Source organism: Mya arenaria, chromosome 7, assembly GCF_026914265.1.
Source record: "Mya arenaria isolate MELC-2E11 chromosome 7, ASM2691426v1".
NCBI classification, from domain to species: domain Eukaryota; kingdom Metazoa; phylum Mollusca; class Bivalvia; order Myida; family Myidae; genus Mya; species Mya arenaria.
This window is the reverse complement of record NC_069128.1, coordinates 40,129,533-40,147,337: the sequence shown is the minus strand read 5'-3', so window position 1 is coordinate 40,147,337 and position 17,805 is coordinate 40,129,533. Positions and strand designations below refer to the sequence as shown.

Here is a 17,805-nt window from a genome sequence, read left to right as displayed (position 1 = left end):
ATGAAACCATATCCATTAAATCCATATCCCACATGCTATCTATCCCATTCACAATAACTCTTGATCTTTGAAAATGTCGTCTCGCCCCTCGAGTGAGTGAGTAAGCTTCTTGGTCTTGTAACCATTTTCGGATTCTGTAACGCACAATTTTATATTTGGACTCTGATTTAACGACCTCATAGATTTTGTCTGGTCTCGAAAAACTGGCAGGATGGTTGGGGTTGAAGTAGATGGTGGCTAAATAGTCTTTCCAATTCATTATACATGTATCCACTTTTTTCTAGGTTGTCTTTCTTTCTTTTCAACTGGGCGTCCTGGGGGTCGCAATGTTATATCACGTTTAACAATGAGAGTGACAGGTATATGTAATTCTTTCAGTCCCTGGTAAAATTGTGTGGCACCGACGGGCGTGTAACTTTTGTGTTGATACTGTGTGTCTTTCAGTAAGTCGACTATATGAGATCCAAGAATTGTGGACCCTTTATAAATAAGTTCTCCCTTTGAATTCCAACCTATTGTGTCATTTGGATCTCGTGACGTAAAGGTCAGTTACTTTCTACCTTAGACCGATACCGTTTTGGTATCACTTCCAAGATTTCTGAAATGGTCAAGCCAGAGTCCTTTGATGTTTCTACATGTTCCATGGTTTCAATCTCAGCTACTCCTCCTGTCTGTGATGTAGGGGTTGTGATAGGACGGTTCAGTAACCTTTGGTATTTGTCGTAACTTAAAAGCACTGATTTTTGTATAAATTTCATTTTATAAGGTCCCGTAGGGCGGGTTCCACAGATTTCAACAGTTGAGCAATAAGCGCACTTTGTCTACACAGTAGTTCTTTTTTCTTCTTACTACCAAGCTTCGTATCTCCAATTCGGCGAATAATATTTGTGTTTATGTTTTCTATTTCATTTCATTTTATGCCAAACATAAAATATTTATTATCTTAACCTTAAGTAAAGACAAACAAAGGAACACAATATAGGTGTGCCAACAAGCGGGGTATTTTATCGACAATAAAAGAACGGGTGCGTAAACAACAGTCAAAAGTATATCAATGAATGAAATATACCTAAATTGTATAACAATTCATGTAATCTATAAACCAAGATTAAGAGATACAAATTTCTTAGTGTCATCCGATTCCCTGACATAACGATCTTTTGCATTTTCAGATTTCCATCTGCCATGCCTTTTGAACAATCGTTCAGGGACACCCCCATTAGCAGCCGCCGTAGCACCCCCTGAACGGAAAGAATGAAGCCCATACTTTTCAGGGTTCATGCCCATAAATTTGATTTTTTCCAACAAAATTTCCCTGGCTCTACTATACGACATGGGTTTTACACCCGATAATACACATCTTTTTGATTTTTGACAACACATGATATTTCTAAAAATATACTCTGTGGAACTTTCCTCAATACCAACTGTTATAAGATATTTTTCCAAATATGATACTGGACACAACAATGAATTTGTTCTAGATATTGTCACCGTTTCACCATGACGTAGTTGATCTGTTTTGCTTTTACTTATGAATATTTTAACACAATCTTCAAGAATGGATAAATCTGATCTTTTTATAGAAACCAGTTCATTAAATCTTAAAAAACCTGAAAAACTTATTAGACACATAGTTACAAAACGAATGTCAACCAATGCCTCTGAACTTCCAAAATGGTGTACAATACATTTCATGTCTTCTACAGAAAATGCACATTTTTGAACGACAGGTCTAGAATTTTCTCTTATGAGACCATTTTTAGCAAACGTAACTAAATCGGAAGAACACGGATCTTCAAAACCTGCAATTTTATGTGCCCAGGAAATTCCAAAAACAATAGCATTTATTTTTGAAGCTGACGGTTTTGAATCTTTAATAGAAACAAGATACAGGCTTACATGGTAATCAGAGGTGGGCAAAGATTTGAAATTATATTTATTACACCAATTACAAAACGATTTGAAATAGCAATTATATTGCTTAAAAGTATTTTTTGATTTAGAGGAAATAACTATAGAATTTAAATCTTCATGACAGCTTTTAAGATCTTTAGGAAGGTCTTCACGTGTGTTCCAAATTCCCATCTTAAAGGCATCTGTTAAATGTAAACACAAATGCACATATAATAACTTCACAAAATAATAAATAATGTTAGCACTAAGAATAAGGCTTTACAATTTTCTGATTTAAACGGAAACTGTCGAGGGAACTTCAAAGTTTTAAAGTCCTCCCCCCCCCCCCCACTCTCGTCATTATATATTTACATTCTTCGCACACGGTATACAGACTTAATTTCATAAATAAAAGTATAAAACACAAATAAACATAATAATTACAATAATTTCTATATTCTGCAATGCATAAAATAATCCTCGCACTCAGAGTACGACTTCGCAAGTATCTGATACAAGCGGAACTGTCCAAGGGACTAAACATATTATGTTATACTTCGCACACAGTGTACGAACCTCATTTACATCAGATGTAAATGGTATAAGAAACACACATTTTCAAATAATATCTTTACGTAAGTTATTTTAAAATAACTACGAAATACGATGATAAAAACCTTATTTTCTCATCTCATTCTCATTTCTCATTTTCTCATTTTCTCATTGGTTACATCATTTGTATTTAGAACCGAACTACCAGAACTCTGCTAGAGAACCTTCTAGCACCAAACACAGAAGCATTATTACAGACAAATATTCCCTGTTCTTTATCAAATTCCATTACATCAAGAACATAATGTTTCTTGGAAAAATCTGCATCAAACAGAAGAGGCCAGAAAGGTGAGCTTGGCCACTTCGGAACTACCAGCACACCGTGTGCTTGACAAGTCAGCACATGTAAAATAGTCTTGCTGACTAGATAAATAGGAGGTACAAGCCAATTGTTATCATTACCCCAGTTTTGTGTAAAACTGTCAACAGCCTCTGTTTCAAAATCAAAGAACTTCGAATTGTAACGAACTACCTTTCTGTTTTTTGCATTGGCAAATCTGTCAATCGTGAAGGGTCCCCAAATACCATTGAGATATTGAAAGAAATCCAACGTTACCTCCCATTCATCGGTATTTCTGTATTTACTAATGTCATCAGCAATACTATTCAAATCTCTCGGCACCCACTGAATCTCGAGATCTATATTATTGGTGAAACATATACCGAAAATACCTAAAGCCAATTCGTGCAACTCTAACTTGGGACTGCCTACCTTAACTACTTGCACACACGACTGTGAGTCGGAAAACCATTTAACAGATTTTTGAGCAAGCACATCGCCATAAGATCTAAGTGCAAGAAAAACCGCCTTAAGCTCCCTAACAGTTGAACTTTTTTGACAATCTTCGTCAGACAACATATCATGAAAAATGAAACCTGGACAATTTGCAATATAAGCACCACATGCAAAACCACTAGCATCGCTAAAGACTTTCAACACATCAATGGATGTATCTTTACTCAAAAACCTACAATTGATGTGGTCAATACGATCCATCCAGAACTCAAATTCTGACACACACAAATTGTCAGACGATATAGCAATCCGTCGATCCCAAGAGGGCCTAGACGTAATTTCTACATACAGAAATCTAGTCATGAGTCTAGCGAGATTACCAATAACAGGCATCATGGAAACAATTTTCCCAGTACATTTTGCGAGCTCTCTTGCGCTCACCATAGGCAAGTAACCTGTTACACGGGACAAAACCGTTTTTAAATCTGCAATTCTCCTATCAGGAATACAAATAGAAAATTGTGCACTGTCCCAGAGTAAACCTATCCATTCAAGTCTTTGTACTGGATACCAAACTGATTTTTCTTCATTTACCACAAGACCTGCATCAAATAAACTTTTTCTGACAAATTTAGCATCCTTCGTTGTACTTTCAAAATTCTTGTTAGTACCCCAGCCATCGTCGAGAAACATGACAATCTTAATTGAATTGTATCTCCAATATTTGACAATTTCACGTAATGTTTTAACAAAACAAAAAGGGGCACAACTCAATCCAAACGGAACGACTGAATAACAATAGTATTTACCGTTTAAACTAAAGCCTAAAAACGTCTGATGCTCTGGGAAAATGTCAATATGATAGTAACCTTTAGACAAATCAAACTTGAAACAAAAGCTATCTTTATCAAAATATTCTATTCCTGTTTTCCAATCTTCAAATGTCATTTTTTCTTTCCAAATACATTTATTTACAATTCTAAGATCTAAAATTAATCTCTTCTTTCCGACAGAATTAATTGACACACTTAAAGGACTCACCACGTATGGAATTGTTTTACTTTCAATAATAAAGCCATTTTTGAGCATGTCACATACAGTTTCCTCAACAAAATCCATATTAAACAATGCCGATTTATTATTGTTTGAAAAGGATTTATCAGGACTTTTCAGAAAGGGGATTTTATATCCGTTTTCTATAGTGTCTACAACATCTGGATTAGCACCAATAGTTTTCCAAAAAGAAACATGTGACTTTAAATTTCCTTTTACACTTATGCCTGAAACTGGACTATACTTGTCTAAACAATGCCTATCAATGTCATTTTCACCCAAACAGTCACTATCATCATGAAAGTACTTATCATTGTTTAGGCCCTCCGATGCCGCTCTCTCGTTTGACAGACGACCCGCCGACCAGCTCGCACTCCCGCCGGAAGTGTCCTTTCCGTCCGCAACCGAAACAGATGGCGTTGGTGTTGGCGTTGGACCTCGCTTGGTAAGGGTGGTAGGGGCGAAAAAGCTGCTGTCTATCCCTACCCATGACCATGGATGTCGCTCGATTGGAGAACGCAGGACTGGAGAAGTAGCCTTGGCCGGAAGTCGCTGACGTCACGGTGGCCGTTGGCGGTGGACCAGCGCGGCGAGAAAATGAAACAAAGCTGTTTGAATTATCAGATTTGAGTTTTTTGATTGCCTTGGACTCGGCCTTGCGAATTTTCTTTTCGTCATTACTGTCTGAGCCAATGTCTGGAGTTTCGTACTCCTTAACAGTGGCCCAGCCCCCGGGAGAAGAGTCTGCTAAACGCACAAGTTTGTTTCTATGATTTAGTTTCTTTAATGATTCTTTAGCTTTCGCCTTGGCCGTGTCCAAGTTCTCGCAATCAATAATAGATTGGCAGAGAGAAGAAATGTCCTTATTGAACATGAATTGAATTCTACAGGAAGTGTTCTTGAAACTAGGAATGGTCGGTTTATCCACCGAACTTTTGTTACTACAGAGTTCTTTTTTCAACGTATCTATCTGGGCATCAAAATATTCACGGAACAGACCAAATACCTGAAACACATCTTCTTTATCTCCCGAGGGCCTACCTTGTTCTCCCTGGCCACGTGGCATGCCAGCTCCTCCTTCCGGTGTGTCGCTATGACCGGCCTCCGACTCCTTCCTCAAAACACTGCCTTCTGTTTCCGTCCCCCCAAACATAGCCTAGCAGTGGCTTATTAAATTAAATAGCAATATTAAGTATTTAATTTCTAAATTTCCAATGTCCAAAAAAAATAAATAGTGTTCACAATAATAAAACACGCTACTAGTGTACAATGACACGATCCTCTCCGTACCCCACTTGCCTATCGAATGATTTCCCAAATCAGTACATAACCCGATACTTGTAATTTCCTCGAGGAAAATGTAAAACTTATATAAACTACAGTACCCTACAAAATCTACCTCACAACCCAAATTTACATTATCAATTCCGATAATAAATACATTTCTTAAGCTTCTGTTTTTGTGACGGTGTGATAGGGAGAATACTTCCAAGCAAATTTACCACGACCTGGGTCAACGCTCGCAACTGATCGTTGGTAATGGTATCCAACAGTACTTTTCGTTGCTGTTTGGACGAGGTATTCATCAGAAGCTGTAAGTAGCTCCAATGTTTTTTGACAAGTCGACTCATCTTTAATGGTAAAGTGCTCTATCCCCCTTATAATAGTGTTTAGATTATAGGGTTCTCGCGGGGGAACACCTTTGTTCTCATTCTATACTTATCTTGACCCATTGGCGTTAAGTCCAAAACTAAATAACCAAAGACGTCATTTGTTGCGTCTTGATAAGCTTCCAATAACGCATTGGCTTTACCTGGAAACAGTTGACGTCCCAAGGTCATTATCTGAGACGTACCCCGTACATTTTTGAACAGCACAGTATACCAACTATTTAAAGCGATTGTTCTGGCTGATTTACCTTGTTGAAAAATATTTTGGGACAAGTAGATGACACTCAGACGGCGATGATGACACCCTTGCGTAAACAGCAACTGTGTCTCTTTACTTTCAACCACCTGATGCATGAGATCGTCTATGATAATCAAACAATGGTCTCCATTCGCAAACTCTTCCACTTCTGTTTGTGTCGGAAGTCCCGGATGAAGTTCGAAATGGGGTATAGTCTTGTCCATCTCATCGTAAAGAGACTGATACACTCCATAACACCACATGATCTTCTGGGGTGGCTCTGTTCCATACATCATATCAAGATGATGTAACAACCGGTTCACCCACCGAGTTTTTCCACTTCCGGTTGGCCCCACTACAGTCATACTAGAACACGGTTTGAACGGAAGTAAGGGTATTTCACTGGACGCTGAGTGGGGGTGGATATTGTTGTTCTGTGGTGATGATGTTGGTAATGGTTGGAGTGGTGGTGTCGGTACTTCATGTGACAGGTCATGTTTACTGTTCATGGTTTATTCAAACACGTCTTATTTTGTCCACGATGGTCCTTGTACATTGTAACTGACCCTTATAATGTTTAATTTGAGTGACAAAAAAAAAAGCTGAGAAATATCGTATATGTTCTTTTATTTCAAACAACACATGCCACAGTAAAACAATATCAAATATGATATGTACAATCAGGTAATAAAATGGTTATTCAATAACAGTACAAAAACATGCCAAAACCATATAAAAAAACAAATAGTCACGTACATATCTTATTCACAATGTTAAACAAAGGTCAATCCAAAACTAATTACTTTCAGTAACCATAAGGTACCGTATCAAAGTTGTCTATTCTTCTACGCTTCGTGTATACCATTTGGTATGTTTTATCTTCTTTTCTATTGTAGAGCTTTCGTTTTCTTTTGTCCCTACATATTTTTCTCGGATTAACTACTGTTACTGCTGATAGCGCTTCTGGGCATGTAACTATCTGTTTCACACTGTCAAAGTTGATCATTTGACTGTTTGTAAAATGTAAAGTGAAACCTCTCACTTTGCAGGTTTCTTTGTTTGTATTGGTCTTATATGCGTAGTTTTTTGGACCTGCAGACACAAACTCGACAATGTGTTCACCTTCACTCAGCTCATCGGTGAGTTCACCCAGATAATCACCTAGTGGTGGATCGTACTGACCGGGTTGACTCACGTAGACAATAGAATCGGTATCAAAGTAGATTACTCGACGATCCAAATCTTCTAATACACTGTAGAGTTTAAGTCTGGCCCAACAGGTCTTGAATGTGGCCAAATAAATGTTGGTTTTGTTATCCACAGGTAGACAGTCATTCTTGTACGTCCATTCCATTTGAAGTGTGTCTTCAGCGACGATGTGAAAATTTTGAGGCTGTTTCATAGGATCAGTGAATATTTGAAAAAACTTGTCCACTTCCGACTGGTGGAAAAACTGTGTTTGTCGCATGTTAAGACGTTGTCCGAATTTACCCCAGAAACTATTGAGGCACAACTTGGCCAACGCCCTCAATCCGGGATTTTTAAGGATCATATCACTCTGTAGCGAGATGCCTTCCTTTTGAAAGTAGTCATTGATATATTTGAGGACATCCTCCTCAGTTTTGATCCAGTCGGGAGGGCCGCTTGCCTCCTGTTTGAACTTGAGAAAGGTGTTGATGTACTTGGCAAACAGACCCCCCTCTTGTGTAGAGGGATTGTATTTTGTCGTGTCAGACCAATGGTACACTTCGTAGATTTGAATGATTGTGTATCCTTGCTGTACAGCCGTTTGAAGTTCCGGTGTACACCAGGTTCCAATAATCGCCCTTTCATCTTTCGAACAGATGCAATCATTTTGGTTTTCTGTATCGGCGCATGTTTTACATAGTGCGAACTTGAGTTTTCCATTTGAACGGTAAGGAAGTACTGGATGATAGAGTCCTCTAGGCGGTAGTATTTTTACTTTGGCAATACCAAAGTAGTCACTGATTGTTTTGAAATTTGATGTTACTATTTCAGGGTATCCTACAGGGTATTGGCAGTATTTATTGACCCACGGATAGAGTGAAGTAAAATCGATGTACTTGATTTGTTCATCACCTGTAGTTTTATAGTAAAGCCGACTGGCATTGGTTCTACCACCAAAGAAACTATCTCGGGGATCCAGTCGGTCAGTAAAGTCCAAAGAGGTCACATATTGTTGAAGTTTCGGATCAGAATGGAGTTGATTTTGAAATTCGTGTTCCCAAATACATTTGTAGGTCATTCCTAGACGCTCAATATACGTCTTTTTCTTCTGGGTCATGACGTAGAATTCTCGCATTGACCGGCTAGTTAATGGGTGAATTGTGTCCTCTGCGTAACAGACGGGACAACCATGAAAGACACAACCGTGGTACTCGTAAGCCGTATTGGTTTCGGCACAGTAGCCATCCAATTTGTACCGTGTTCCCGGTAATGTCTTTTCTCCGCCATTGAGAGCGTGTTGAATAGTGATACCATCTTGTTTGGACATCAACTCCAGCCACTGTAGAGACATCCGACTGAAACTGTCTTTTCTGACAGACGGAATTTGAGCAATAGGAGATTTTATAAACCGTTTGGTTTTGATAATGTCGTCTTTTAGATGCCCTTCTTTAATCCAAGTATCGTTCTTCAGAATTTCTAAGTTACCGTCAATGTATCGGGCAGGTGTCCACTCTTTGGCGTCATTGATTTTGACCTCCCATTCTTCTTCAAAAAACTTGGTTTTGAAGATACCCATACACACGGAAGCGATGGTTGAATAGTTAAAGGGGTCAACAGAGACGGGACACATCTCTTTAAAAATCTTGCCCTTTTTCTTTTTCGTTAATAAGGCAGAAGTCTGCGTGGCGGTTTTCAACAAATCTTTTAAGGTTAAACAAGCTTTTCTTAAAATATCAACGTCACTACGACAATACTCAAGCATTTCTTTTCGGAAGTCAAAGGTCTCTTCTTTCTTAGAATCGAGCCAAGCCAACAATTCTTCTCGTTCTCTGGCACTCATGAAATCATATCCGTAATATTTAGCGTCTGGGTACGGTCCAATATAAGTCTGGTTTTCCCTAGTGTTGCATAGGTGAGGAAACCAACCCTTTTTCATCTCTGTTAAGCCAAACGTCTTTGGCAGGGCAGCAAGCTTCATGTGGAGAAAATTCAAACTGTCTATAATTGTGATGTTAAGACCTTTTTCTATCGTCATATACATAATTTTTGAACCACTGTAAATGATTTTGTTCGGGCGTATGGACTGGTCAATGAGATACTCAAGTAGAAAATAACCGTCATATCCTTTCATATTGTGAGCAATGGCTTTATAGTGTTTGTGTTGAGGTGAAAATAACCAGGTCCCAAAGGTTTCCAACGTCTCACAACCTTCAAAAATAAATTCACGCTGTCCGCAACTCGGCAAACAAGGTTCTTTTTCCTCTTTCTGACAGTTTTCGCAACGATCTCCACATTTTTTACACGGTGTGTCTGGCGCCTCGTCTTTACATTCATCACATGCTGTTTGGGCGACAACAAAATTGGGTCGATGGGTAGACTTTCCACACCAAGAAGACTTACAGTTCTGACATTTAAGGCAAGTATTACAATCTGGTTGACTGTGTTCACACTCAACTGGACGGTATCCTTCTTGACATTCTAATACTTCATCTTGAGTACATTCAAAATCAAAAAAGATAAATTTAGAATCGTTTTGTTTGTATGGTGTAGCTCTCAAGAAGCAGAGATGATCTTCGAGCACATATGTTTTACAAGAATTACATAAGTATTCTCCACATCTATGATCTTTTATATTACGCTTTGTCCTATTTATGACTTTATAACAGGTACGACATTTCCAGAATGTCTCACACTGTGACACGTGTTTACTTTGGTCGTCATCTCGCTGACGGTTAAGTCCCTCTGGTCCTTGACGGTGTCTATCGAAGCACTCTTGCGATCGGCATTTCATGTTACAGTCTTTACATATCACGGTGTTTTCTGACATGAGACAGTTGTCCTTCTTACATACACGGCATTTAATCTCACATTCATGTCTTCCTAGATTGCTGTAGTGCTTGAGACATTTGTCACAAAAGTAGCTTGCGTTGAAGAATCCGGTGATACTGGTTATGGCGTTAAAATGATTGTCGTCGACCAAATACAGATATATACACGGGTGTTCGCCAGTATTAGGGTTGGTGATAAATTTGTTACCTAATCGGGCGCTGATTATCATTATTTTCACACCGAGAACTTCTTCAAACGCTTCTATGTTACTGAGACTGGCTGGGCAATCCAGAGGTACATTCGCCATTCGACTGAGTATGACTGCAAGTTGTCTCTGCTCATTTCGTTTGTTTTTCAGCAAATTCGAAAGATAACTTTTTGGAACCTTGTTGTTTTTCAGAATCAGTTCCAAATTACTTTTCTTTCCTCTGTTTTTGACAATCTCTTTCCATTCTTCCGGTGAACATCTATTTAATTTTGCCCAGCTGACCCCTATAGCTCTGGCCATACACAGTTGATCTTCATTTTCTATAGTCACGATGGAAGTTTTGAGTTGTAAAGAATTATTTTTTCCTTTAAGTTTAATGATTCTTTGTCTAGTGCCTCCTTTGGGTAAATTGATCGATCCTATAGTTATTTCAAAACTTGAGTCAATAGCCAACTCCTGGTTACTATTAAGTACCTTTTCGATAGTAGACATGACCACATCGGCACAGAGTTCACTCCATTTCTGTAATGGAATAATGATCGGATCGTGGAGTCCCCCGTGATGAATGATGACCCTACCCAAATCATTTCCCGCTAAATTCCCCCGCGCCTGACCTAACAAATCGTCAAACATTTGGTGAAGACCAATTCGTATATCGTGGAGACGTTGACCGTGATACTCTTCATCTATCTTGACTTCATAGGTCGTATCCTTTGCCGCATTTTTGGCAAAGGTTCGCACACCTTTCTTTCTTATAGTATACTTTAGTTTAGGTGTATCCAATTCATGTGATGGGCCTTGTGGGAGATGGTCGGATCTATTGGACGGACCCGGTTCGTCTCCTGCTCCGCATTGAACAGCTGTCACCGGACTCCATGATGGAGGCCGTCTTCAACACAAACATGTGATGCCTCTTTCACTTCATCGTCAAACAAAGTAGCTTGAACAGCTGGCGTCGGACTCCAGGGGCCGTCTTCAACACAAGCATGTGATGCCTCTTCTATTTCATCGTCAAACAAAATAGCTTGAACGGCACCCTCCACTTCATCTTGTTCTTGAACATAATCAAATGCCAAGTCCAAATCGACATTCATGGCAGAAGACATTTGTTGATCAGTTGATGTAGATGCTCCCCCAAAATGTTGAAGTATGAGGTCAAGTTCTTCATTGACAAAGGTGCCACCGTACTCAGGATTTCGTATCTGTAAAAGTCGTAACCGTACAGTTGAAGACTCTTGAATACCCCATGTAGCGGCAAAATTCATCAGTTCATCTTCACTAGAAATTGTGTTCAGCATGAATTCGAGGGTTGAGGTCAGTAGATCCATGTTTCTGTAAAATGATTTCCAATGTTTACAGGACGCCCTTATTAAATGTAACACTCTATATATATAACTACTACTATAATTAAACACAACACAATAGAAATGAACATGATTAAATGTGGGTATATTTACATACTAGAATAGTTCATTATAGTAACATGAATGAAGTCATTGGTCTATTTATAGACTTTCATGTTCAACCATACATATAATCATTTCATAGCGATTGTGAAATACCTGGTAAGTCATTAAGGCAAATTAAATAATCACGTTAAACTAAGCTTAGCTTGGCTTTCAAACAAATGGCTTCTCATTTTTACACCAAAAAGTCTAACAATAAATTGTTTTCAACATTTTATTGTAAATAAGATTTAAAAAAATACTATTTCGACTAGATTAAATATGTATGAAGTCTTAGTTGACTTATGTAAATCTAATTGTGATAAAAGAAGTAAGGTTTGATATTTTATCTTGTGGGGGTATTTCAAATAGTGGACACAAATTGACAGTGTGTACAATTTCGAATTGGAAATAAAGATTGATAAAATACACATAAAAAGATATTATAGACAAAATATTATTTCGAAATAGACATATTCGAATTAGCGAATTTAGGTTTAAATATTTATTCTGACAGTAAATAAAGAATGAATAAGAGACGTCACAATGCGACAAAACCATGTTTTTAATATGGGCAATCAGGAATTATAGTCAATGAATTACATGTACGGAAATCATTGATCTACTTCTACAACTTTGGTAGCAAGTCCAATCAGCATGCTTTAATTCATTAATTTTAACTAAAAGTTGTTGGGTAAAACAACAACTCTTTCTATTTTTGTTAAAGTGACATTGTTCGCTACCCTAATGCATACCAATTACAAGCTAACAATCCACATCTACACATCAACTATCATCATAATTCATCAAGCGAAGGAAAATGGTAAAAACTGGAAAAAAATCAGTGTTCTTTTCAATGAATATTTCAAGAATAGACCCAATTTAGACAAAAATTCAATTAACAGGTGAATCAATGGGCGAATACTTTGTTTACCATGTCATGTTCAAATATTCAAGATTATTCCCCTGTACAGTAAGCTACTCAGATCATGGGAGAATACTTTGTTTACCATGTCATGTTCAAAAACATTAAAGATTATTCCCCTGTACAGTAAGCTACTCAGGTCAAAATGAATGTAGCCAACCAGTATGTCGGTGTTTGGTTGTATTGTTATACATAAACAAGTTAAACTGTGTTGAGAGTGCTGCTTTATATCTAAAATTCTTAACAGTCATAGTAGATAACTATTAGATGTTTTCAAAATTTATGTAATGAAGAGAAAAAATCCTTTCAATAAAAACAAAAAGTATATCATAATAAAGATAAAATATCATTCTTAAAATGTTACGAAAAAACTATAATTGAAATAAGATAAGTCTTTTTATCTACAATTCCCTTAACGAACATAGACAGGAACATATTTACATGGGGTTGCCTGTTAAATCATAAAATCGCTTGACCAGTTCTGTGAGATTAATGTGTCCTTAAATGAACCAGCGGTTGGCAATTACTAAGTCTCTGGTCAATCTGACTGTTCAGGTGCAGTGAAGTTTAACATTGATTTAAACCATAGTAAATAATCAAACCGCTGGTTTTTAAAACACAATTTATCATTGTTTTTTCTCTCTTTATTTGTGTGTGTGTGTGTGTGTGTGTGTGCGTGCGTGCGTGCGTGCGTGCGTGCGTGCGTGCGTGCGTGCGTGTTTCTCTGTGTGTGTGTGTGTGTGTGCGTGCGTGCGTGCGTGCGTGCGTGCGTGCGTGCGTGCGTGCGTGCGTGCGTGCGTGCGTGCGTACGTGCGTGTGTGTGGTACGAGACCGAATCTCGACAGTGATATTAATTATTATAATTTATTTTATTTTTTTTTTTATTTTTTTAATGCTTGCTTCTTTATTATTATTGTGTTTATTTTGGTTTGTGTGTTGATTGAAGACGGTGTATAGTCGGGGGAGATGGATTTTAACCAGAAAGGCTGTAACTATCTCGATGTCTGACAGCTTAATTTTGGCTGGTAAGATAAGGCACGAGAGATACCTTAAAATTACCCTACATGTATATGAGGGCTGCCCATCAAGTGTGATGCCAATTTTCTCCGTAAAATCATGCTTAAGTATAACTTTTTTGTTAAAATCTCCCCGACAGCTTTTAACAACACCGGCTTCAATTGTTTGATGTACTTTCTGCGTCACTGACACAACATCACCACAAAATATTGAAGCTGGTTTATCGTTTATATAGACATCTGACCTTAACAAATGTCTTTGTATATAGTGCGGATAAATAAGATTTTTGGCATAGAAGTGATACGCTTCGCTCCGAAGAGTTGGTGTTCCAAAACCTTGCCGAGACATCTTAGATATGAGCTTGACATTTTTCACTTGTTCTGACATCGCGGGTATTTTTTCATACTTGAATATGATTTGTAGTTTTTACTCAGGGGGTGAGTACATTGGTCAACTAACATTTAATTCATTGGTCTTTTTAGGGGAGGAGGTGACATTTTTTCATTTGTTCTGTCCATTCGTGTTTTTTCTACCACATACATAACAACTCCCTTGCTTTTCAAAACAATTTACTTTTCATCTTTTTGAAAAAACAAGATTTATACAATGGCTTCAAATATGCGCGGCTGTGGTGAGTAAATGATATTAATTTATTGTATTACGTATACTCTCTCAGGACCTAAATTGTAATTATTATTATTATTATGTTAGTCGTATTCCATTATATGTGTATTGGAACATTTTTGTTATTGCATTAACAATAAACATTTATTTAAGCTTTTTTAGTCTTTCTTTTTCTTTTTGTATTGATATATCATTTATTACTTATTAGGTCAACACGAGAACATGAACGTCTTCAACCCCCGTAATGCAGTGACAAAAACGGTAAGCTTGTATATTTATTAGCGATTCCTTTTATAAGTATTGTATAACAAAATAACGTATATTATATGCATGACAGCATAGTATAAATTCAAATTGTGTGCTTACTCTTAAAAATACAATATGTAAACAAAGACTGACTCTTTTGAGACATTTTCTATATAAAATATCGATAAATGTAGATGTAAAAAGGGTAGGCTAGTATATCTATTAGCGATTCCTTTTATAAGTATAGTATAACAGAATAACGTATATCATATGCATGACAGTGTAATATAAATTCAAAATGTGCGATTACTCATAAAAAATACTATATGTAAACAAAGACTGACTCTTTTGAGACATTTTCTTTATAAAATATCGATAAATGTAGAGGTAATTGACAAGTAATTAAAGCCCGTAGCGAAGCTGTGTTCCAAACTAGTCAACCGGTACTTTGCCGATATAATCACTATTATGAATTTTATGCGTTCTTGGTCCAATGTTCAATGTTGTTGTTTTTTTGTTTTGTTTTTTTTCATCTCTATATGAACGTGCTCGCGCGCGCGTTCGTGCGTGCGTGTGTGCGTGTGTGTGTGTGTGTGTGTGTGTGTGTGCGTGTGCGTGTGCGTGCTTGTTAACAAAACAATTTTAAATAGTGTTCTTTATTTTCAGGTGGCTAAAATGTTCCAAATACCGGAGCTCTGTGACGTGACGGAGGGAATGTGTTTCCCAAGTGCATATATGATGCTGCTAATGTTAATACAAACTGGATGTGGCCGTTATATTGTGCAAAAACTGAAAGTTATTAAAGAACTTCCAAATGGGAATGTGCAAACAAACACTCGTAATTTACCTAGATTTAGTTTTCAATATCCTGACAATTTGTACGGCATCAGATATGGTTGTGAAGATAATGATGTCTATATTAGGCGGCCATTTACAGTTGACGAAGCCTTTTCCACTATAGAAATCGTTTTAAGTTTGTTTACCCATTTGATTGGTCAGCGTTCTACCGAATTCAATACTTTAGGTATCAAACTGATAAAAACACATGGCAATGCTCCCATAGGTATTACTATGAAGAGTGCTGGTTCGACCAAGGTTATGATTATACTCAATTTAAGTGGCATTTCTTGTATTGACCATTTGATAGTTGTTTTCCTACATGAATTGAGTCATGTACTCGAAGGATTTAATGGAGAGTTTAGAGTTTTACTCTCTGTTTATCGCACTGAAAACTCTTTTTTTACACCATATGCCTAAAGAGTACAACACTGATATCATTCAAAAGTCTAAAGCTTCAACGTATGCCCCGTGTCCCGTTGGACCTTCTAATACACAGCCCATCATTGACTTAACGGATGACAATTAAATACTTAATAACGGGACTAGTCACATTTTATGTGATTGTAACATGTATTCTGTTTTACCAGTTTGATACTTTTAAATATGTTTGCATTGAAACAAAAAGAAAAACTATGGGGTGTTTCAAACCTCAGACCTTTCAGGATCAGAGTTAATCACTCAAAAGTAAACGCGCGATAGACCACTGACCTTGGGATAATGCATTGTTCATAATTAATCAGAAAGCTAGTTTGTATTTACTAAAAGGGGGTAAACCATACTTGTTTGAATATTTGACTTTTTTTCTTTCTTATGGCGTGTAGTCTCCCAAGATTAACAATTTCAAGTGATTATCTGAAATTTTGTTTGAAATACGTTTTATAAAACCATACAGTAGAAATGTAACAAAGACTTTTGTAAATGGTCGCCTAGATAACGTTTTATTGCTTCAAACATTTTACCAACATTATTACTTATGAATTTACATTATTCTTATCAATGTTTTTTTTTAAAACTATCAAGTACATACTCATATTTATAACATACATCTTGAATTTCCTTGAGAAAATGATTATTGAAAATTGTGTACAAGGTTTTGTTCATTTATTTTCAAATTGGTATGTACAATAAATGTAGTTACCTCTGAAGTTGACTTCTTTGTGTGTGTTAATGACTGATCTCACTACAATGATAGGCGCGAAGGGTCAAGACTTTATATAAAGGAGCTCTTAATATAATTGCTGAATTCATGCGAACGTTTTTAAGTGATCATTGACAGTTCAAGTGTTTTTCTCTAGATCAAGTGTTTGATTAATGAAGACGGACCGTCCCCGTAAAGTACAAGCTTTGTGATTCTTCAACCGTTGCTGCTACTCAATCAAACTCACATGATTAACATGTCATCCGTTGTTTATTAAAAAAGCTGGACTGGCGAGACACCTACTTCACCTTTATTAATGTAAATAGATTAAATCTTAATTATACAAAACGCTAGGTCGAAACCAAATTTATTAGCGCCAAATATGAGGATGTTGTCAAGATCTCAATGATAATGCCATTATGCAAATTTGACTACGGAGGGCTATTTATAATTGATGATGTCATTATGCAAATTTGACTACGGAGGACCATCTATACTACTCAAAACAACCCTTGAATAATTGACTTATTAGACAGCATTTCTGTAACCATAATCATGTAATAAATCCGATATCATAGCTTCTTATTCACGTGTCGTTCCATATATAGCTACTTTAATCATGATTGAGAGGGATATATAACAGTGATATAACACTATTTAGTGAAGATAACGTGATTGATAGTTACCGCAAATGTGAAGGTCAACTTATAACAAATACAACCAGACACATTCATATATTTCATTTGAATGTTGCACAAAAAACACACACTAAAACACCAGTCCAATACCATGAATCTTAAACAATTGTTCTCTAAAGGAATAATGTACGGTACATGTATATCGTTGATTTGTGTCTATTATATCGATACTTTACAGCTATAGCTGGATCCATTTGCACAATGCAATAGTACTGTTAGACAAATGCCTTTTATTAAATTCGTGCTAAAATATAAGTCACACGTTTTAAAGCGTATGGTAATTCTTTTTAATATCAAGACTGAGAAAGAAATTGAAAACAAATATGTAAGCATACGTTTCTAACAGAATACTCTTTTTCATAACTTGCAATTGAGTGTTTCATATACACAAGTTGTACGAACACATTCAATTAATCGGTAACATTATCTTGACATTCACGTT

General features: G+C 36.9%; 1 protein-coding gene across 1 annotated transcript; it reads right to left on the bottom strand.

Moving 5' to 3' along the window:
* Positions 1-7,010: 7,010 nt before the first annotated feature.
* Positions 7,011-11,758, bottom strand: LOC128241135 (uncharacterized). The gene is made up of 2 exons (XM_052958108.1): positions 11,298-11,758; positions 7,011-11,181 (listed from the first exon to the last, which is right to left on the bottom strand). The coding sequence occupies exons 1-2, from the start codon at positions 11,756-11,758 to the stop codon at positions 7,011-7,013; spliced, it is 4,632 nt and encodes a 1,543-aa protein (XP_052814068.1).
* Positions 11,759-17,805: the final 6,047 nt, after the last annotated feature.